Source organism: Quercus suber, unplaced genomic scaffold (assembly GCF_002906115.3).
Source record: "Quercus suber isolate HL8 unplaced genomic scaffold, Cork oak 2.0 scaffold_137, whole genome shotgun sequence".
Classification (NCBI taxonomy): domain Eukaryota; kingdom Viridiplantae; phylum Streptophyta; class Magnoliopsida; order Fagales; family Fagaceae; genus Quercus; species Quercus suber.
The window spans coordinates 1282757-1306179 of record NW_027069599.1 but is presented as its reverse complement, the minus strand read 5'-3'; the positions used below and the strand labels follow the sequence as shown (position 1 = coordinate 1306179).

At 34.3% G+C, this 23423-nt stretch overlaps 2 protein-coding genes across 3 annotated transcripts in view; both read right to left on the bottom strand.

Moving 5' to 3' along the window:
• The window catches only part of LOC111999384 (uncharacterized), a 63785-nt gene that overhangs the window by 8679 nt on the left and 31683 nt on the right, over positions 1-23423 (bottom strand). The gene's annotated exons all lie outside the window — the stretch shown is intronic.
• Positions 6621-11833, bottom strand: LOC111999389 (uncharacterized). 2 transcript variants are annotated; one of them, XM_065776632.1, is made up of 4 exons: positions 11759-11833; positions 11240-11392; positions 8023-10113; positions 6621-7140 (listed from the first exon to the last, which is right to left on the bottom strand). In XM_065776632.1, the coding sequence occupies exons 3-4, from the start codon at positions 8955-8957 to the stop codon at positions 6981-6983; spliced, it is 1095 nt and encodes a 364-aa protein (XP_065632704.1). In that variant the 5' UTR covers positions 8958-10113; positions 11240-11392; positions 11759-11833; the 3' UTR covers positions 6621-6980. The 2 variants fall into 2 exon arrangements, with proteins under 2 accessions (XP_065632704.1, XP_065632705.1); XM_065776633.1 differs by having other exon boundaries at positions 11240-11333; positions 11759-11827.

The following is a 23423-nucleotide window of genomic DNA, read 5'->3' as shown; positions in this document are numbered from 1 at the left end:
GTTCTTCTGCTGAAGTTGGTGATTCAAGCATTTTGGGCTCGAGCCACGACCGCAATCAGGAGGATCACAACAAAGAGAAGCAATGATGATCTAACTTTTTCCTCCTTTTGTTCCTTGTTTCCTTCTGTGGGATTGTTCCTCTTAGGAGGTTGAAATAGCTCGTTCACTAGAGACAAAAATTTCTCAATGAGCTCTGTACCTGTTGCTCTTGTGGCATTCAAAATCCACATCAATATGTGTGAATTGATAGATTCATGAAAATTAATAGATGCAATGTAAGTACTAAGTTTGTTGGTTTGGTTGGAGTAAAATTAATAGATTCATGTGGCTTACCATACTTTATCTTAATCTTTTTAGTTTGATTGTATCCATTCTTTGTTACAACTCATATGCATCCCCGTATGCCTGCTTGATGGTTGATAATTAGGTTGGATTTACTTATCAAAAAAATAATAATAATTAGGTTGGATTTAGGTTGATGGTTTGTGGTTATATGTCTGCAGAAGCCTATTTTTCAGTAAAAAATTCCGGATTCTGGTTGTGTGTGTGTATACGTGTATATGTAAGTACTATTTTTGTTGATTTGGTTGGAGGAAAACTAATAGATTCATGTGGCTTACTATCCTTTATCTTAATCTTTTAGTTTGATTGCATCCATTCTTTGTCACAATCCATACGCATACCATATTTGGCTTTCAGTCTATTGACTAGAATGTCCCACATAAAGCACAGCCGTTGCCTGCTTCATGGTTCATAATTAGGTTGGATTCAGGTTGATGGTTTAAGGTTATATGCCTGCAGAAGCCTACTTTTCAGTAAAGAATTTCTGGATTCTGGTTGTGTATATATTGCTATCTCTCTGTCCGTCCCCATTCTAATATATCAATGTCATTGTATATTTTTTTGGGGTGTGGAATTCAGGTATGAACAGTGAATTTATAGAGGGAGAATTAGAGCAGATGACAGAACAGATCAAATCACTTATTCAGACCCTAAATGCCAACCAGGTAAATACTTTGAGTTCAGTGTTTCCACTGCTTGACAAGTTTTTTCTTAAAGATGCAAATGATTGATACCTACCTTACCATTTCATTTAGGGAGGAGAACTTGAGGCAGTTGATGGGATGACACCTTTAGATGTAGTTGTCCAGATTTTAAACAATCAACTAAGTTCTTTAATGTGGGTTGATGAGAAGGTTAGTATCCTATGTTGTATTATCTCATGGCAGTAGCTGCACTTGGAAGTTTTGATTGGTAATTATTGTGTGAAGAAATGAAAAAAAGATTGCTAAAGAGTTGCTTATCCTTGTTTCCTATTATTGCTGCAAGTGTTTATGGTTTCCATTACCTTGTTCCACGAGCTTGTAATGTTGGAAGATTTGTCTATCGTTTACAAAACCTTGGGCTTTAGCTCAAGTTGTAAGTGGGATGGGGGTTGTTAGGTCTTAAGATCATATCTTGCAAGAGACAAGGAGATCAATTGTTGACAAATCTCAATACTTGTTAAGGCTTTCATGAAATGTAGATTAGCTCTTTTATATATAAAATTCAGTTATTTACATGTTAGTGTTTTGGAATTTTTTTGAAAAGGTTAAGATATAAGTACTAATTTTTTCACATATAAACCCCGGGGGGGGGGGGGGGGGACTTCTTCCAAAACGACCCTGCAAGCTGCAACATTTTTTTTCTTTGTTGTGTATCTAGCTCATGTTGTGGGAAACATAATTTTCCACAGTGCATTTATAGTAGTACTCTGGCAATTCTTTGTGCTAGGCGTTACTGTTCTGCTTTAAATACTACTTTTCACATGAACATTTTATAAACGCCAGCATAAAGTGATGGGAAAGTAAGAAAAATCTGGATTGCTGGATACATCCATTTTTCACATGCATTTATAATTATTCTCTATGGAATATATTGCAAGTGCACTGACCATCTTCAATGCCTTCAGGCCGAAGAATTTTCTTCTCATATTCAGAAGATTGCTAGCCAAGGTTCTGCTGTAGATCGCGAACTGATGGGTCCAAAGTTCTGGAAGTCCTGATATCTGGAATTGTAAACTACCTCAAATTTTTTATTTCAAAATCAGCTTGTAATGTCAAGATTAGTAAATGAAGGCAGAGGAAAAGGTTTCATTATACCTGTGTTTTTTAGGCATTAAATGCATTTGTAGTGTCTATTGATGTTTTTCCTTTGTAGGAATAGATATTCTCTTTAATAGCATTTTGAGAATCTCTAGCAGTGAAATTAGGTTGTAAATGGTGATGTAGCCATCTGATAAATATGCTCTTGATCAAATCCACAGGTGAAAGATGTGATTACGCTAGCATCCATCCTTAAGTGGCTGGGTGCCATGGGCTCATTATGGTGGTTTTTTTCTTTGACTTACGTTATATTAATATGCTTGAAATCTTCAAGATCAATAGATTTTAGGTTTATTGAGCTACACAATGGGACTTAACCTTAATGGTTAGATGTGTACATAGACAATGGTTCTCCAAAAGTGAATGAACAGTAGGATTAGGAAATGGTTTATAAGCAGGCTTAGAGAATGGGAATGTATTTGTGTAAATATTGATAAATAGAAAGGAAAACAAGTTTGTGAGCTAAACATCCCTGAAAATAAACGTGTTTTAAAACATCTTGCCACGCCTATTTTGGGTACACGTTGAGGTTCAATTTGAATATACTCTTTTTTTTTTTTGCTAAAAATTTGAATATACTTTATTGTTGTTGGTAGGTGTTTTTCAATAACTGAGTTTTGGGAGAGGGGAGGGGGGGATATGAAGAGAATCCACACATGCATGTGTCTCACAAGATTGAAAATAATTGCCCCATCAGATAATCTATCCGAAAAATGGGTCATGGTTAACACAAAAATGAAAAAGAGCTCCGAAAGTGCATAGAATTTACCTCTCCATGGAGAAATTATTAGCCACAACGGAGGACTACGTGGATGTGCTGACTGGTCCTCCCAGCCAATGTTGAATTGCCATTTGGAGAAATGGCTGATGTTAGCTTTAACCACACAATAAACTTAAACTTGACTCAAGTTTGGATTAATCTAACTAGCTTACCTCTTAAAACCAAAACCAAAGTAAGCCACCCGCCACTTTAACCCAAACCACCAAAGCAAACCAAACCCACACGTGTATTTCATTATAATAGAATAGTTCCATTCCCTCCTTTAATTGGGTTTTCCTCTAATAATAATTCCCTCTTTTGAATCCAAATTATTTTTTCAAAAATTAGTAAAATTTTTAGTCTTCTTGCAATACAAATCCTTCCCAATGTCATCTTTTTAATTTTGATAGTCTTGAAGTAAGTTTCACAAATCTAATTCATCATCATCAAATATCATCTCCCTAATTTTGTGTTGTTGAATTGTTTGAGGTGGTTGTCCAATCACCACCATTGCAGCTAACCATGACTGATCAAGGTATTTATCAAAAACTCATTTCACTCTTCAATGTATATTTTTCTTGCTCTATATTCATTTTATCTAGTTTATTAATTGGTGCCTTCTATGTGTTTGATAAAATTCCAATATGAGATAATACTATTTTTGTTAAACATAATTTAACTATTTTTGTTTATACATAATTTGACAATTTTTGTTATACATAATTTAACAACAATTTTTGTCAACACATGCCCTGTGACGTTCGAAGTTGGGACATGTGGCATTCGCAGGTGTTTTTGGCTGTTTTAGCGACTCTTCATTTCTTGCGCTTAACAGATAGACATTAAGCTTCATAAATGCCACGTCTTTTCACTTGACCTTGGTTGGTGATTTAAAAAGTAAAGCAATCTTCCTTTTTCTTCGTTCCTTTTTGCATCCACACCTCCTTTCCTTACGTAGAAAAAGAGAGCCTTCATTTACAAAAAATGGCTAGCCCTTCTTCAGCAGGTTCCAACTCCCCAAACCATGACTCAGATTTGCCCAGTGTTGGCAACAATCCCTCGGTGGTTCCAAACCCCATTTCTCCTCTTCATTTTCCCATCTTTCCTCTTCCACCCCCCCCCAAACAAAAGTTTTCCTTCCAGAGGTTGGGGAAACCTAACCTAGGGAGGAGGGTGACAGAAAAAAAGGAAAAGAGTGACTTTGAAGACTTTCGGACAAAAGCCAGGAAAATTGCTGAAGACTAATCTTACACACCTTCAAGGTAGACCTCTCAAGGCAAAGGAGCAGGCGTAGAGGCTTTTGAATTAGTTCTAACTCAGACACAGAGGCCTCTGACTACTCGAGCGTCTCTGGAATAGATGAGTCTGATTCTTCAGAAGCTTCGGACTCTGGAAAGGAGGAGGAGGAGGAGTACCTTGGCCCAGACCACCCACAAAAGGATTCTGATGAAGACATTGATGCTTATGGGCACCGCTCTCCTTGAGTTTCCCGCCCCTAGACTTGTAACCTTTTTCTTTTCATGTTTTTATGTAAATAGGCCATAATAGGCCTTAGGTTTGTAAGTTATTTTATGTTTATTGTTTTTTTCTTATTTATTTATTTATTACTTATTGTAAAGAAAATGGGGTGATAGGCCATAAGGGCCAAACTTAATGTAAATCCCCATTTTTTTTGAATATATATATATCTGTGTATATATGTATAGTATAATTTTTTTCTAAAATTCTAAGTAAGAGATATGTGTATGTTTATTCTTATGTTTCTGTTCCCACCCCCCCCCCCCCCCAAAAAAAAAAAGGTTAACAAGTCAAACTGACTTGCAAAATTGAACTTCTTGCATAAGAAAACAACACACAAACATAGTTAAGCAAAAGACAAGTTGAAAGGTGCAAGAGGAACCTGTTGGTGATGGGTCATGCTTTTTCACAGCTCCCTTAATGGCGGTTCTTTAGGAATCTATTGGTGATAGGTAACACCTTTTCACAACTCCCTTAATAGCAGTNCTTTCGGACAAAAGCCAGGAAAATTGCTGAAGACTAATCTTACACACCTTCAAGGTAGACCTCTCAAGGCAAAGGAGCAGGCGTAGAGGCTTTTGAATTAGTTCTAACTCAGACACAGAGGCCTCTGACTACTCGAGCGTCTCTGGAATAGATGAGTCTGATTCTTCAGAAGCTTCGGACTCTGGAAAGGAGGAGGAGGAGGAGTACCTTGGCCCAGACCACCCACAAAAGGATTCTGATGAAGACATTGATGCTTATGGGCACCGCTCTCCTTGAGTTTCCCGCCCCTAGACTTGTAACCTTTTTCTTTTCATGTTTTTATGTAAATAGGCCATAATAGGCCTTAGGTTTGTAAGTTATTTTATGTTTATTGTTTTTTTCTTATTTATTTATTTATTACTTATTGTAAAGAAAATGGGGTGATAGGCCATAAGGGCCAAACTTAATGTAAATCCCCATTTTTTTTGAATATATATATATCTGTGTATATATGTATAGTATAATTTTTTTCTAAAATTCTAAGTAAGAGATATGTGTATGTTTATTCTTATGTTTCTGTTCCCACCACCCCCCCCCCCCCAAAAAAAAAAGGTTAACAAGTCAAACTGACTTGCAAAATTGAACTTCTTGCATAAGAAAACAACACACAAACATAGTTAAGCAAAAGACAAGTTGAAAGGTGCAAGAGGAACCTGTTGGTGATGGGTCATGCTTTTTCACAGCTCCCTTAATGGCGGTTCTTTAGGAATCTATTGGTGATAGGTAACACCTTTTCACAACTCCCTTAATAGCAGTCTTTTTTTTAAGAACTGATTTGTCAAAGATTTTGCTATCATTTGGCATTTCCCCTGCTAACACGTGTCAAAATTTTGAAAAGGTGGTTCTCTTTTAAAAGACTCCTTTTAGAGGGAAAACTTTTGCCTAAAGTATATAAGGAGGGAAAAACTATTGCCCTCTTCCCATCACCCTCATTTTTCCTTGTCTCTTCTTTTCTGAACTCCAAACCTCAGAGTCAGCACAAAAAGATGTCATGAGTGTCAAACATACTCTAATATCTAGTTCTTCAAAAATCACAGAACCTTAACTCCTAAACTCGGTAGACCGTTGCTAGGGGAGAAGAGAACCCTTCCATAGAGGAGCAATGGATTCCATCTTTCTTTGGAGATAACCTGTTTGATAAAAGTTTTGCTTGGGAATCTCTCCCTTGTTCTGCAGAACCTCCTTACATGGCCTGTGGAGAGCCTGATGATCTTTTGACCATGGACCTAGACTTGAAGCATGTCCCTCGACTTGACACTTACAGAGGAGATTTTGCCCCCACCACTAATATGTTTTCAAATTTGATACCCAGTTTCTAAAGGCTGGAGGAGTTGATGTTAAAGAGTGCTGACACATCCTTCTTTTATAGATATCCTGCAGAAAGTGCATCTAGTGCACACTGTGTTGGTGTTCTCCAGGCTAGACATCAGTAAAGACAGTGAAAGCCTCCTTTCCTTTTGTGCCGATGGAATCTACTACCCACACTTCTTCACAGGGTGTCAAGAAATCTCCCCTTCCCTTGAGGATGTTTAGAGATATTGAGACTTCCTTATTTGGGGATGGAGAGTGGCTAACATTTCCTGTCTTTTGATGAGGCCAAAGTGTAAATTTTCTGAGAATGTAGTAAGAAGACTTTGAAGAAGCCAAGGAAAAGATTCCTACTGTCTATCCAGAGAAAAGAAAAGCAAAACATACCAATTTATTATTTGAAACCCATTATTTGATTTATATATGGTTTTTTGAATTGGAAAAGAAATTTGCATAGATGAAATGACATTGTCCTAACAGTTGAAACAAGTAAGAGTCTAAAGATAAAAATAAACATAGATCCAAACAAAACATCGGTAAAGAAGAGGAGGGGGATGCATAGGAGCAAGGCGTTTGGAACTTTGGTAAGGTACAGTCGCTTCTGAAGGACTCATCTTTGAGCCAATCATGTCAGAAATGCTTTTGGTAAAACAATTTTCAAATTCTAAGATTATCAAAAGGGAGAATTGGACCTTGACCAAGTTTAAAGAATGCTCACATTAAAGTCAAAACCAAGAATTCACCTTAACAGTGGGATCTGTTAGCAGCATCCGAAATGCATCACAAAGCCTTCTGAATCCCTGAGATAGCAATAGTTTTGGATAATCCAATTTCTGCTCAAGCCATTTCAACTCTGACCAAGAGGAGGATTTTCCAAGCATATTACTGTTTATGAATGCAATCTGATCAGAAAAATTGTAGTCCAAGCTAAGGGTAGTCTATTTTTTATGGAATGTATATTGAGACAGTGTAATGGATTTATACAAGTAATAAAAGCCAATTATCCTTACAATCACCTTGGTATTGTTTTAAAACTTATCCAAGAAAAGTTAAACTTGAGAAATAGAAGTACATAAATGACCTTATCAACTACTGGAATCATTCAAAGTGACATCATGGACACAAATTTTTCCAGCAGAAAATTCAATTTTTTAGAATGCTTCTTTCTGAAGTTCTATCTTGAACAATAAACCATGGTTTTAACTTCTAATAGGAAAGTTTCCCAGATCAGTCTTAATAAAGTTACATGATACTGCTTAAGAATGGAGATATCCTAATTTGGTATATGGGATCTTGAGCACAGATAACCTAATTTCACAATGTAGCAGACCTGGACAGCAGCTAAAAGCTGCGGAAAGATCCGAACTGAAAGTGTATTATTAGGTAAAAATTATATATTATATGCTTCATAGCACTTCAAAATTTTTTCCAATTTGTATTACATACTAATTAAAGAATTAAGCTGAGTCATCAATCCTGCCCATATATGAGCTCTCTTATTTTGTAAACTATTTCCAAATAAGCCAAATTAGCAACCTAAAAATTTAATTTCAATAAGAACTTAAAGTAGTCTTCCAAATTGAATCATTAGGACTAAGAACTTTTAACAAAAGGATCACCAAAACAGAGATAAGGCAGTGATATAGTTAATTTTTTTTTTTATTAAACTGGCAATAGAATTTAGATGCAGATTTTTCAATATTACAAAAATAGAAAACATGCATGATCACAAAAAAGAAGCATAATTGTACTACTACTTCTACTCACTTTTGGAGGGCAGGAATTGCATTGATTTCGGGATTTTTCCCATCATTACTAACCCAATGTTGCTCCTCATTAATATCTGGTCCCTTAAGTTCCGTGCATTCAACAACCTCCATAATCTCCAAATGGTAGGAGTGTCCGTGACCCAAATTAAAATTCTGCTGGGGTTCAGTTTCTACTCCGTCGATGCTGTGACCAGCCACTAGAGAGTCGCTGGTCTGTGGCAGGACATCCTCCGTCGCTCGCAGCCATTCACCATAAGGACTCTCCTCCCACACCTTCAGTTTCGTGAACTTGCATGCTTTTGCCTCATGACCAAGGAGGCCACAATGGAAGCACAGACCAGATAGCCGTTCGTACTTGAAAGCCACCCAAACCTTATCACCTTCCGGACTCAGTACTGGGGCTCCCCCGCGTATTGGCTTGTCTAAGGGCACGTCAACTCTGACCCGGAGAAACCTTGCCTCGCCCGAGACAATGGCTTTACAATCTACCTCGATGACTCTACCAATTCTTTGTCCAATATCTATCCCTGCTTCCTTGTATATCAGATCGAAGGGTAGTCCCCACACTTGCACCCACATCGGAACAGTTTGGAAGTTAACCGAAAAGGCCGTCATTCCTTTCTCCCACCTTCGCAGTAATAGGATATGATTATCGAAGCTCCAAGGACCATTGTTAATAACCCACTTCAATTGGCTTTCCATCGAGAATTTAAACCGAAACATTCTGTCCCCAACATCTGTAATTTTTAGATCATTCCCCTCCATCTTCCATACAGAGCTTAGATGGTTTTCCGCAGCTCTAAAGTTGATGAGTTCGGTCGTGTGAAACCTTCCTAGCAAACTAAGGGACCACTCTTCTAGAGTTTTCTCACGATGCTCCGACCGAACCATGATCACCTCATCTTCCTCCGCTGTCAAACTAACCGAGTCCATGCTGACAAAACAATAATCTGAAAAGGATAGACAGTAGAGTAGGAGGAAAGAAAAAAAAAAAAGTTGAGGACTCACACAGTGTGAGAAAGGACTCTCTCCCTATGCTTTTTCCCCTCTTTATCAATGCAGTTTATCCTCAAACTTGCGTATTAAGTTCTTATATTCTTTATCAGCAAACTTGCGAATTAAGGTCTTATATTGGTCCCATAAGAATATGTCAAACATTAAAATTCAACATCACTAACATTTATACAAGTACACAACCACATCAAATCAACGTTTTTCTTGTGTGAATGCTTTGCCTTAATCTATTCCATTCAATTAATTCTAAAAAGAAAACAAAAATCCATTCAATTGAATTTGGGATTGGGATTGGGATTGGCTCAAAGTTGTTAATAAATATACACCCTGAATCGTCTGTACTTATATCTATATATAATATTTAAAAATTTGGGAGAATAGGAAAGCAACTCATTCATGTGAGTGGAAAAACATGGATGAATCTAGAAAAAGCAAACCCAGCACTTGGGCCGCTGCGTCTTTCAGATGCAGGGTTCACAAGCTGAGATGCATGTAGCATTGTTCAATTGGTGTTGGATACTGCAGGCCGAAGCTGATTTGCTAACAGATAATGTTATGAATGAAGTTAACTTGCCAAATGTGATCAATAATATCCATTATAGGAGACTGGAAGTATGTGAGTTTTCCTTCAAGACCTTCAGGATTTTTTTTATGAAACAAATGTAGGAGTTCAAATATTTGGAAACGTAACCGTTTTGCAACATATACAATACAGGGGGAAAAATGCTGAAATTTAATAGGTACTTATCAACTAATGGTGCCCCACTATTGATCAAATAATGTGGTTTATTCTAGCATTCTTCTGCTTATGCAATGGTGATTCAAGCAGGTATGGCTCAAGCCACAGCCACAATCAGGAGGATCACAACAGAGAGAGGCAATGATGATCTATTTTCTTCCTCCATCTGCTCCATGTTTCCTTCTGTGGGATTGTTACTCCTGGGAGGTTGAAATAGCTCGTTCACTACAGACACAAATTTCCCAAATTTTGCTTTTGTTCCATCCCAAATCCACATCAATATACGTGTAACCAAGCCTGGTTCTTCATCAGAAATTAGTGGCCTTACATAATCAACTACATGGATAAAATGAGAATAAGTTAGTTATAGAAATGAGAAAGAAATTATTGCAGTATTCATGTTATTGGTTAAGTGATCAAGTCTTACATAGGATAATACTGACTAGAGTAACAAGTGGTAATAAAATTTTGTTGGATAAAACCCTCAGTGGTAAGCTTTTGAGTTAAGGTGTTGTTCCAACATGTTATCAAGCCCTCAAAAAAAGACCCTAAGATGTTATTCTCAACTACCACAAATCCAAAATCATAATAGCAAGAAAGATTTCTATTTTATCCAAACCCGCATTAAGAAAGAGAAAAGAAAAAACCACTGATTTCTCTAAAAAGCATTTCTAAAAACCACTGCCAAAGTCTTGAACAAAACACACACACACACAAGTAAAATCCTAAGATCCAATGCTCCGAGTTTTGTTGAGGCCTTTCATAAGGGCTTCTTCTTAAATTCACACATTGACCAAGCCTTGAACAATAATTTTCAAACTCTTATATTTTATAGCAGCAACTGTTTTGTCTCTTTTGTGGTGTCAAATAACCACAACCGTGTTTCTTCCCATAGTTCTATTCCATTCACATGCTGGATGTTTTCATGCTACAAGTCTACTCCAAAGTTGTAATTTTATTAACATATATGATAACACCACCACCAACACATAATATCCAAAGGCCATTTAATGGTTGAGATAGTTGGTTCTTGAGAAATGAAACTCCCATGAGAGTGAAAATCACATGCAGAGTTTCTTTAGAAATGAGAGGAGATAGGTATCAAATGGCCTGAATACTCAGGGCCTTTTTATACACCCTTATACCCAATCAGAGAGTTGTAACTTTAGGAACAACCACAACCCTCTGTTGAGTCATATCCATTCACTAGAGAAACTAATTGAATTGGAATTTATCACCACTCTACTTCTCTAGGAGACAAAGTAGGAAATTTTATATGAGGGAATGCCACCACTGTTGTGGTGTGATTACCCCCTCCAGTACCAACAGAGATGCATCTAGCCATAAGACAGACAGTATTTTCCAATTGAAAGAGTCGCTTGGCCAAACAAATAAAAGAAAAGAATTTATTTCTTGTGCATCTATTAACACAAACCAAATATGTGATGAGAATAGTGAAAACCTGCGTAGGGTGTCCATTGAAACTCTGGAACTGACGTGTTCCTCAAAATCACTTCCCGAACAGCTTTATCAGATGCTAGAGAAACCACTAGTCTCTGTATTCCAGTTAGATTCCTTAAAGAGACATACATGAGCAGGAAAAGATTCCTACTGTCTGTCCAGAGAAAAGAAAAACAAAACATACCAATTTGATTTATATATGGTTTTTTGAATTGGAAAAGAAATTTGCATAGACCAAATTGATAGTGTCCTTACAGGTGAAACAAGTAAGAGTCTAAAGATAAAAATAAACATAGATCCAAACAAAACATTGGCAAAGAAGAGGAGGGGGATGAATAGGAACAAGGCGTTTGGAACTTTGGTAAGGTACAATCACTTCTGAAGGACTCATCTTTGAGCCAATCATGTCAGAAATGCTTTTAGTAAAATAATTTTCAAATTCTAAGATTATCAAAAGGGAGAATTGGACCTTGACCAAGTTTGAAGAATGCTCACATTAAAGTCAAAACCAAGAATTCACCTTAACGGTGGGATCTGTTAGCAGCAATCGAAATGCATCACAAAGCCTTCTGTATCCCTGAGATAGCAATAGTTTGACTCTCTCCCTATGCTTTTTCCCCTCTTTATCAATGCAGTTTATCCTCAAACTTGCGTATTAAGTTCTTATATTCTTTATCAGCAAACTTGCGAATTAAGGTCTTATATTGGTCCCATAAGAATATGTCAAACATTAAAATTCAACATCACTAACATTTATACAAGTACACAACCACATCAAATCAACGTTTTTCTTGTGTGAATGCTTTGCCTTAATCTATTCCATTCAATTAATTCTAAAAAGAAAACAAAAATCCATTCAATTGAATTTGGGATTGGGATTGGGATTGGCCATAAGGACTCTCCTCCCACACCTTCAGTTTCGTGGTCTTGCATGCTTTTGCGTCATGACCAAGGAGGCCACAATGGAAGCAAAGACCAGATAGCCGTTCGTACTTGAAAGCCACCCAAACCTTATCACCTTCCGGACTCAGTACTGGGGCTCCCCGGCGTATCGGCTTGTCCAAGGGCACGTCAACTCTGACCCGGAGAAACGAGGCAATGGCTTTACAATCTACCTCAATGACTCTACCAATTCCTTGTCCAATATCTCTCCCTGCTTCCATGTTTATCAGATCGAAGGGTAATCCCCACACTTGCACCCACATCGGAACAGTTTGGAAGTTAACCGAAAAGGCCGTCATTCCTTTCTCCCACCTACGCAGTAATAGGATATGATTATCGAAACTCCAAGGACCATTGTTAATAACCCACTTCAATTGGCTTTCCATCGAGAATTTAAACTGAAACAGTCCGTCCCCAACATCTGTAATTTTTAGATCGTTCCCCCCCATCTTCCATACAGAGCGTAGATGGTTTTCCGCAGCTCTGAAGTTGATGAGTTTGGTCGTGTGAAACCTTCCTGGCAAACTGAGGGACCACTCTTCTAGAGTTTTCTTGCGATGCCCCAACCGAACCATGATCACTTCATCTTCCTCCGCTGTCAAACTAACCCTCTGTAAACGTTCTATAAAATCCGAGTCCATGCTGACAAAACAATAATCTGAAAAGTATAGACAGTAGAGTAGGAGGAAAGAAAGAAAAGAAAGGACTCACCTGTGTGAGAAAGAACGACCACTAGCAAACTTTATAATCGTGACACTAATTGTCACAATAATTGTGACAACTTTCCAGTTTGTCACAATAATAGTAAAATTTAATAAAGTTTCCCACTTTATAAAACATGTTCATAAAAATAAAATTGCTTCAAAAGAGTTTTCTTTCCCTTAATTAAATTTGGGAACTTCAATCAAAATATCATTACTTATTAAAATTCCTACAAAGAAGCAAAAGAAAGAAGGGAAATTTTATTTGGATATTCGAATTTCTCAAAAAGAGAATCCTTAGTTCAATTTCCATAAAAATATGGGTTCTTGACTTATCCTTGAGATTAAAATAAATTATCTCACCCAAAAACAAAATTAAGTCAGTACTTAATTAAATACCAAGTATTTGACTTAAATGTCCATCATTTGAAGTGGACAAAATTGTATTTGAGGATTTTAAATCTAAAACCTCAATTTAAGAACTACTAATTGGTTTGATCCCAGCCAAGGATACGTAGGCAACCTAAATAAATTATTAGATGCAACCACAAATAAATAAAAACACATATCTCCTCAAACATGAATATAACTAAATTTATGTACAAAGGCGATGTGGTTGGAATCAAATGGTCTTTCCTTGAAACAATAGATTGTAAATGAGCTTAAACTTTTTTTTTTTTTTTTTTGAGGGAATACAATTAGCTTAAATTGAAAGTCTCTTATTCTAATCGAATTCCACATTCACTAAAAAAATAATTGGTGTATGCTAAAAAAAAACAATCATCATATAATATGTTCATATCTATCGGATCTTATAGATACAAAAGACAATTAGATTTGGAATTGATTTTTTTTTTTGCTAAATTCGTTTAAAGTATAATATATATATATATATATATAAAATGAGCTTTTTAAAAATTGAGTATATAAAAAAAATTATTATTAAGTATAATATCTATTAGTATTACTAACATTTTTTTTCTCAAAAAAAAAAAATAGTTGTACTAATAAGAATGACAAAAGTGTCCCACCTTACTTGGACCGACATGTATTACGCAAGTTTTCTCCTTAATTTGTAAGAAATGATAAAGGTAGAAATAGGTTTTAATAACCCACACCTGATTGTATTATATTGTTTAAAATATATTATATACGATTTAGTCATTTCTATACACATGATTTTATAATCTAATTTTTATACATATTCCTAAAACACTCATGCTCTCTCTTTTAGCACTTTCATCGTCATCCCTCTATTTTTTCTTGTCTTTGCCTCGTCAGTGTTAAAGTCAACTTTAATAAGGATGAAAAAATATTTCTACTATGCCTCTGCCCACCCGCTTCCGTCTCAAAGAAGGAACGTGATGGAGATAGCCCATGATCTGATCAAGTCCATTTTTTTACTAATAAATAATGGTACTTGTATTAATAATCATATCTTGGGGAGTGGAAGTGCTAGTGATACAATGAAATTAACTTAATATTAAAAAATGCATAATTTTGGTTAGATTATTTAAAACATATAAAATTACAATATACTCTCTCCTTATGCTTTTTCCCTTTTCAATATTAAATAAATCTTTTTCCCTTCTTTATCAACAATGCACTTTATCAGCAAACTTGCGAATTAAGTTCTTATATTCTTTCTCAAAAAAAAAAAAAAAAAAAAAAACCCACTAACATTTATACAAGTACACAACCACATCAAATCAACGTTTTTCTTGTGTTAATGCTTTGCCTTAATCAATTACATTCAATTAATTCTAAAAAGAAAACAAAAATCCATTCAATTGAATTTGGGATTGGGATTGGGATTGGCTCAAAGTTGTTAATAAATATACACCATGAATCTATTTTTGGTACCAGTCGAACTTCCTTCTCATCATATTGGCAAGCCACAGTCGTCTCTGGTGTATAGGAAAGTTCTTAAAACCAACAAGTAATTTATAAATTTCTATCCAAAAGAAAAGTTATAAAATCTTTTGGTCTCAAATTAAAAAAGAATTAGGACCATACCTTTCCTTTGTCCAAACTCCAACTCAGGATTTAATCATTTACTTAAAATAGTAATCTTTATAGTGAGTGAACATTATTATTACAAATAACTAGTCGCTAACAAGTACGATGCACGGGATAGTTAAATAAAGTTGAGTTAAAAATGAAGGAAAATAAATAATTTAGTTCAAAATAAAGTTTCAACTAAAAAATTGGTAAAAAAATACAATTATTTTTTACTTTCTTTGAAATTGAACAAAGTAATGCAAATTCAGAACCAATAACCCAAAACCAAAGAAAAAAAATAGAAGAATCTTCAACCTCTAGAGGAAGAAGCCCAAGTTTGAAAACCCCACTAAAGTATTTGATTTGTACCACAACAAGACATAGAAATAATAAATATATCAATAAATATATGAAAAATTGACAATCACAACCAAATTCAAAAGTCAAATGGAAGGACATGTCAATCTCACTATCTATAGGAATGTTTCTGTAAAGAAAAATGCATATTTTAGTTTATTGTATAGTATTAGAGAAAAAAAGAAAAACAGTTCTTAACAATATCCGAGGACCTTAAACAATCATAAATTATGAACATTCTCTATTAACAGAAATAATTTTTATTTCAAAAAATCGCATGCCCAAACCTAAGCCTAAATTAAAACAAATTTAGATAAAAGACGATATTAAAAACCCCAGCAACCTGAAACTGAAACAAACCATAATTGAAGGGGATATTAGAAAAAGAAATTAATACATTTGCTTTGATGAAATTAGAATCTCTACATTGTGAAAAATTCCACTTCATCTCTGCAAAGAAACTGAATTATTTAAATCCAAAAGAGACAAATTAAAAAAAAAAAATTAACGAAAATATTTAATAAAAATTGTCACATATCAAAATCCTATTTTCTAAGCCCTAATTTCTGAATTTAAATCTAGAACCAAAGCCAATTGTAATTGTAAAATGAAAACAAACACTCATGTGCAAATACACATACACTAAAAAAGATCTAATGTTTTATGTTTTGGGGTGTATTGTTTTTCTTACTACCTCTATTTTTGCTATTAATACACATACACTCACTTTGTGTTAGAAGTTTCCACTACCCATTTTAGCATTGCCCCAAATTCTCACCTACATGCTTTATATGCCTTTTTTTTTTTCTTTTTCTTTTTGCTTTTGCTTTTGCTTCTTTATATTTTAAAGTTTTTGTAACAAATATTCAAGTCATTGGGTTCACACATTATTTTAGCTTACTTATGCATAACTTTTAATTTCTCACAAACCAAAAACACAATAAGTAAATAAAGTAAGATCTGTATTTTCTTCTTTACACGACATTGAAAGCAACCTTAAAAATGGTTTGCAGGCAACTATCTGAAGAAAAAAAATCCCCTAACACTCCTTTCACATATTCTTAGAGATTAAAATTACATGACATAGGATCTCATCAACTGTTATGTTATTTCCAAGTAAAGCATAATAGATTCACAACAATGGAATTTCCCACCAAAGCAATTCATTTTTATTTCTAATTGAAGAGACAAAAACACTACGGTTGTGGATTTAAAATACACAACCATAATAAGAAATGAATGTGCTAAAAAAAGCCAAAAAAAAAAAAAAAAAAATGGTGACAAACCATGACACTATGGTTGTGGATTTAAAATACAGCATGTGACCACAAAGTGCATTGAGCACCAGAAATATTGGACTGTAATGATGTAATTGAAGAAGCTGATCACCAAATATGTTATTGCATATTAAATTAACAATATAGTAAAGAATACAGTGTGGTTGGGGGCAGATTTAACTATACATTTGAACCTAAAATGTAAATCTTTATCAAATTTATATAAGTCTATAATCATTTCTATTAAAGATGAAGAATAATTGATTGATAGCTGCTATCATAGGCGGTCTGCCAGCTGAGGAAATTGTTGCAAAAGCCAAGAAGTCTGTGTTTTTTTTTTTTTTTTCTTTAAATATAACAATAACTTTAGAACTGTGCACAACTTTAATGTATAAAGTTAAAAGTTATATATTCAATACAATTAAAAGTTATATATTTTACTGATAGATTGAGAAATGAAACTACAGTCAAGAAAATGAATAAACTTGACATCTACACTGCTTAAAGAACAGAAAAGCAAGGTTGTGGCTTAATTTATTTGATACACTCATCATTTGCTAATCATAAAGGCAAAAAAAATATTAAATTCCCACATCATTTGCATCTTTTCTTAAAAAAATAAATAGCTTCAACAATGCAATTGGCTGTTGCTTTTGTTCATTTTTATTTCTAATTGAATTTGAGCTCTGCCTCGAATTCTCACCTACATGCTCTATATGCCTTTTTCTTTTTTCTTTTTCTTTTGCTTCTTTATATTTTAAAGTTTTTGTAACAAATATTCAAGTTATTGGGTTCACATATTATTTCAACTTACTTATGCATAACTTTTAATTTCTCACAAACCAAAAAACACAATAAGTAAATAAAGTAAGATCAATCTCTATTTTCTTCTTTACACAACATTCAAAGTAACCTTAAAAATGTTTTGCAAACAACTATTTGGAAAAAATCCCCTAACATTCCTTTCACATATTCTTAGAGATTAAAATTACACGGCATAGGATCTCATCAACTGTTACGTTATTTCCAAGTAAAGTAGAATAGATTCACAATAATGGAATTTCCCAGCAAAGCAATTCATTTTTATTTCTAATTGAAGAAACAAAAACACAAAGCATAATAAGAAATGAATAAGCTAAAAAAAAAAAGCAACTGGTGACAAAACATGACACTATGGTTGTAGTTTTGAAATACAGCATGTGACAATATTGGCGGTTTTTCTGTAACATCTGTCAGAATTGAACCAAAAGACAGAGCTCCAATTAAAAACCACAGGAATTAAAACAATCATCCACACCACAGCAATGCAATTCACTGTTATTTCTAATTGAACAAACAATTGCAATGTCTACACCTTTGCTAAGCTTGTCCTACCTATATTCCAAAAGATAAGTTGCAAAACAACAGGGTTTTGAACATTTACATTCCAAGTTATTTCCAATCGGTCAGTGGGCATGGTTACCTAAGCCAAGTACAATTTCACCTCAACTAATTGGGTATTAATCCCACCTATAGCTTATTTCATAAATTAAAGCCTCCCTTAAGCATAAAAATAGGACACAAAAAAGAAAAACAGTAACAAGGAAAGTATAAAAATAAAAGAATCTAGGAAAAGTACTATGGCTTTGTAAAAGACTGACTTTTACATTATATTTTGGAAGTAAAACAGAACAATTTGTGGCAAGATACAATGTTTTGGATGAAAGTTGACCCACAATTCTCTATTTTGCCAAAGCACAATCTATTAAACTCGTGAATTATAAGAACAACGTAGAGATATAGATAAGACTTAAAGAGTCCATATTCGTATCAATTTTCCTGGGCCTCTCTCTCTCTCTCTCTCTCTCTCTCTCTCTCTCTCTCTCTCTCTCTCTCTCTCAACATGACACTATGGTTGTGGATTTAAAATACAGCATGTGACCACAAAGTGCATTGAGCACCAGAAATATTGGACTGTAATGATGTAATTGAAGAAGCTGATCACCAAATATGTTATTGCATATTAAATTAACAATATAGTAAAGAATACAGTGTGGTTGGGGGCAGATTTAACTATACATTTGAACCTAAAATGTAAATCTTTATCAAATTTATATAAGTCTATAATCATTTCTATTAAAGATGAAGAATAATTGATTGATAGCTGCTATCATAGGCGGTCTGCCAGCTGAGGAAATTGTTGCAAAAGCCAAGAAGTCTGTGTTTTTTTTTTTTTTTTCTTTAAATATAACAATAACTTTAGAACTGTGCACAACTTTAATGTATAAAGTTAAAAGTTATATATTCAATACAATTAAAAGTTATATATTTTACTGATAGATTGAGAAATGAAACTACAGTCAAGAAAATGAATAAACTTGACATCTACACTGCTTAAAGAACAGAAAAGCAAGGTTGTGGCTTAATTTATTTGATACACTCATCATTTGCTAATCATAAAGGCAAAAAAAATAATTAAATTCCCACATCATTTGCATCTTTTCTTAAAAAAATAAATAGCTTCAACAATGCAATTGGCTGTTGCTTTTGTTCATTTTTATTTCTAATTGAATTTGAGCTCTGCCTCGAATTCTCACTTACATGCTCTATATGCCTTTTTCTTTTTTCTTTTTCTTTTGCTTCTTTATATTTTAAAGTTTTTGTAACAAATATTCAAGTTATTGGGTTCACATATTATTTCAACTTACTTATGCATAACTTTTAATTTCTCACAAACCAAAAAACACAATAAGTAAATAAAGTAAGATCAATCTCTATTTTCTTCTTTACAAAACATTCAAAGTAACCTTAAAAATGTTTTGCAAACAACTATCTGGAAAAAATCCCCTAACATTCCTTTCACATATTCTTAGAGATTAAAATTACACGGCATAGGATCTCATCAACTGTTACGTTATTTCCAAGTAAAGTAGAATAGATTCACAATAATGGAATTTCCCAGCAAAGCAATTCATTTTTATTTCTAATTGAAGAAACAAAAACACAAAGCATAATAAGAAATGAATAAGCTAAAAAAAAAGCAACTAGTGACAAAACATGACACTATGGTTGTAGTTTTGAAATACAGCATGTGACAATATTGGCAGTTTTTCTGTAACGTCTGTCAGAATTGAACCAAAAGACATAGCTCCAATTAAAAACCATAGGAATTAAAACAATCATCCACACCACAGCAATGCAATTCACTGTTATTTCTAATTGAACAAACAATTACAATGTCTACACCTTTGCTAAGCTTGTCCTACCTAGATTCCAAAAGATAAGTTGCAAAACAACAGGGTTTTGAACATTTACATTCCAAGTTATTTCCAATCGGTCAGTGGGCATGGTTACCTAAGCCAAGTACAATTTCACCTCAACTAATTGGGTATTAATCCCACCTATAGCTTATTTCATAAATTAAAGCCTCCCTTAAGCTTAAAAATAGGACACAAAAAAGAAAAATGGTAACAAGGAAAGTATAAAAATAAAAGAATCTAGGAAAAGTACCATGGCTTTGTAAAAGATTGACATTTACATTATATTTTGGAAGTAAAACAGAACAATTTGTGGCAAGATACAATGTTTTGGATGAAAGTTGACCCACAGTTCTCTGATTTGCCAAAGCACAATCCATTAAACTCGTGAATTATAAGAACAACGCAGAGATATAGATAAGACTTAAAGAGTCCATATTCGTATCAATTTTCCTGGGCCTCTCTCTCTCTCTCTCTCTCTCTCTCTCTCTCTCAATTAATCAATTATATCTCTGTCAAAGACCCAAACTCTCAGACCAATAATAAAGATTCAATTTTGAATGTGTGTTTGTCTTCCTTATAATCTCATCAGAATTGAGTAATGTGTTCAAAACCGAGCAGCAAACCATTACTACCAATCCATATAACAAAATGTAATAAGGGAACCAAAAAACATCAAGTAAAACAAATAAGAATGGAGCACATAAAAAACTGAGATTTAGAGATACCTCAACCAAAGTAGCCACGTTCTGTTAATATTTATACACTGTGAGGATAGGAAGACAGGAATGAAGGAACTCAGATAGGCGGCTGTCACTGTGAAACCGTAGAGCAGGAAGGTGGAGAGATTTCAACAGTTTCAAATGGTATCAGATTTTCCTAGCCTTCACGGTTTTAGACTCTTTGTTTCCCTTCATGCTTTCAGACTCTTTGTTTTAAGCAGCATGCCAGTATGACGTTATATTTTTCAAACTCTCTGTTTTCTCACACAAAACCACGCAAAACCCTTCAAGGTTCCACGTTATATTTTTCAAACTCTCTGTTTTCTCACACAAAACCCGTCAGGGTTCCACCTTCCATAGTTTCTAATTTTTTTTGTTTTTCCTTTAAGCTGAAAAGGCCTTGGGTTGGACTTGATAGTTGGAAGTAAATAGATAAGAAGTGGGCTGGGATTTATTATGCAGAGTTACTATTATTCTGAAATTTGTAAAAACTATTTTCAAATTGTAGGACAAATTATAATATAAAAAAAATAAAAAAATGAAATTGGAATGACATGGCCGCTGACGTGGTGCAACGTGAGCGCAGCAACATTAAACATTACGCTTCAGCTTTTAGTAATATATAGATTTGTAAAAACTATTTTCAAATTGTAGGAAAAAAAAAATAGATTGGAATGATATGGCCACTAACGTGGTGCAACGTGAGCGCAGCAACATTAAATGCTACGATTCAACTTTTAGTAATATATAGATAAAACAAAATAAAAGGAGGGACGGAAAAAAGAAATAAGAAGAAGATAAATTATATTTTAAACCAAATAGTTTATAAATTAGGGGTCATATAAACCACTTTTTTTGTTAAGAGAGTTTCAACCTATGATGTTTACTCTTGATGATAACTCTTCATCGTTAGACCACTACACCAAGCAGTTTTTTTGTAGGCTAAGATTGAACTCTAGATCTCTTATTCAACTATCAAAGACTTTACCAATTAAGTTAACTAAAACCCACAAGGGTCATATAAACTTAAATCTTGAACTTCCCAAAGTTTCAAATCAAAGCCTATATTTTTAAAAACATGTAAGACTGTAATTTACAACCTTTGAAGTTATGGGTCCAAATTGGAAATAGTAATAATAATATGTAAAATTTAATTTATTTATTATTTACTAAGTCAACCAAACCAAGTTTTAATTGAGTCTTAAGTTGGGCTCCAATGCGTGCATCAATGTTATTCTGAAAATGGACAACTAAAATTCAATATTGATAATTAGGGATGGAATTGAATTGCCTAGCTTGGCAAAAGAGAGAGTGTGCCACCAGAGACTGTGATTTTGAAAATGGACAACTAAATATCAATATTGATAATTAGGGATGGAATTAAATTGCCTAGTTTGGCAGAAGAGGGAGTGTGCCACCAGAGACTATGAGTGATCGCGTGAAGAACCGGTTCATGTATAAGCATTTTCTCTCAAAATCATAATTTTTTGCTTCTAAGTTTTGTTTGATGTGAGAGACTATGTCCCCCACCTATTTTTTTCTATTAGGGCCAACCCCTGTGAACGAGTGGGGTCATGTTGGTGCTTCTCAAAATAACGGTTTGATTAATTATATGGAGTTGTCACTTATTTTATTAAAAAGGAAACAAAATAAAGAAAACCATGTGATGCAATGTTATTTATTACATTGATTTCTTTCTCCCCTTATCCTCTTCCATTTTCTTTACCTTTCACACTCTCAAACTTTTGGTTTAATGTTGGTTACTCTCACCGATGCTAGCCCTTATCAATTTTCTCAATCCCTCTCAATCTTCCAATATTTTCAATTTCACGCCATCATCGAAGTTACAATTGTTGAAATCAATGAGACCAACTAAACCTAGTTCTTATATTTGGGTCGGCGATCCCATTGATATTTGTGGGAATGAGTTCCTACTTCCTTTGATATCCACACATATTTACGCCGAGTGACGGGTTTAGGTGCAACTCGAGTTTGACTGATTTGTGATCACCTATACCGTAATCATCCTTTAAAATATATATATATATATATATTAAAAAAATGAAAGGGTAATATTGTACAATTAATAAAATAATAATAAATTTTTAACTAACTAACTAACAACAACAACGTGTTGAAGTTAAAGACATGAAAATAATAATATGGAAAGTCCAAAATATAAAACCAAAAACCGCTCTATTATAAGATTTTGGTAAAATCTAAAAACTATAAATGATTCAGTATGAGACAGAGAAAAAACATGTCCAATTGAGATTCCCCCCCCACCCCCTTTACAAAATAGAATTTCTACTCTAACCTAATCTAAGTATATATGTATGTGAAGCTCCCTCTTGGAGATTTGAACCCTGACCCTTGCCCCTCACACCTCACAAGCATTTATACTTATGGAGTGACCACCACAACAAGGTTGCGCGGTGGTTGTCCAATTGAGATTTGAAAATTAATTGATTTGTAAATTTGTGAAAGCCCATTAAGGCATTAACACAATAACAGGTCTCCCCTTCTCTCCCCATCATCTCATTTCCATTTTTCTCTTTCGTTCTTTCTCATTCATTCACATTCACCATTTCCTTAAGTCTCAAATAGATCACCTGATTTTAGCGGAATTTTTTGAGTCTTGGAACAACTAGACTTACTTTAATGGTTAAATGTGTACATAGAGGGCTCCTAGACTCCTAGTTTTCTAAAAGTGAATGAACAGTGGGATTAGGAAATGGTTCATAAGCAGGCTTAGAGAATATACATGTATTTGTGTAAATATTGATAAATAGATTTTTTTTTTTTTTGAGAGATTTCCAACCTATGGTGTCCTCTCCTGATGATAGCTCTTTATCATCAGACCAAGACACCAATCAATTTGGTGTAGACGGAGATTGAACCCTAGATCTCTTATACAACCATCAGAGACTTTACCAGTTGAGCTAACTA

Excerpts from the sequence above, each read along its gene's own strand:
- LOC111999389 (XM_065776632.1), bottom strand. The coding sequence starts at position 8,957 with ATGGACTCGGTTAGTTTGACAGCGGAGGAAGATGAGGTGATCATGGTT. Across the intron at positions 7,141-8,022 it reads GCAATTCCTGCCCTCCAAAA|TAATATGCTTGGAAAATCCT; the intron begins GTGAGTAGAAGT and ends ATTCATAAACAG.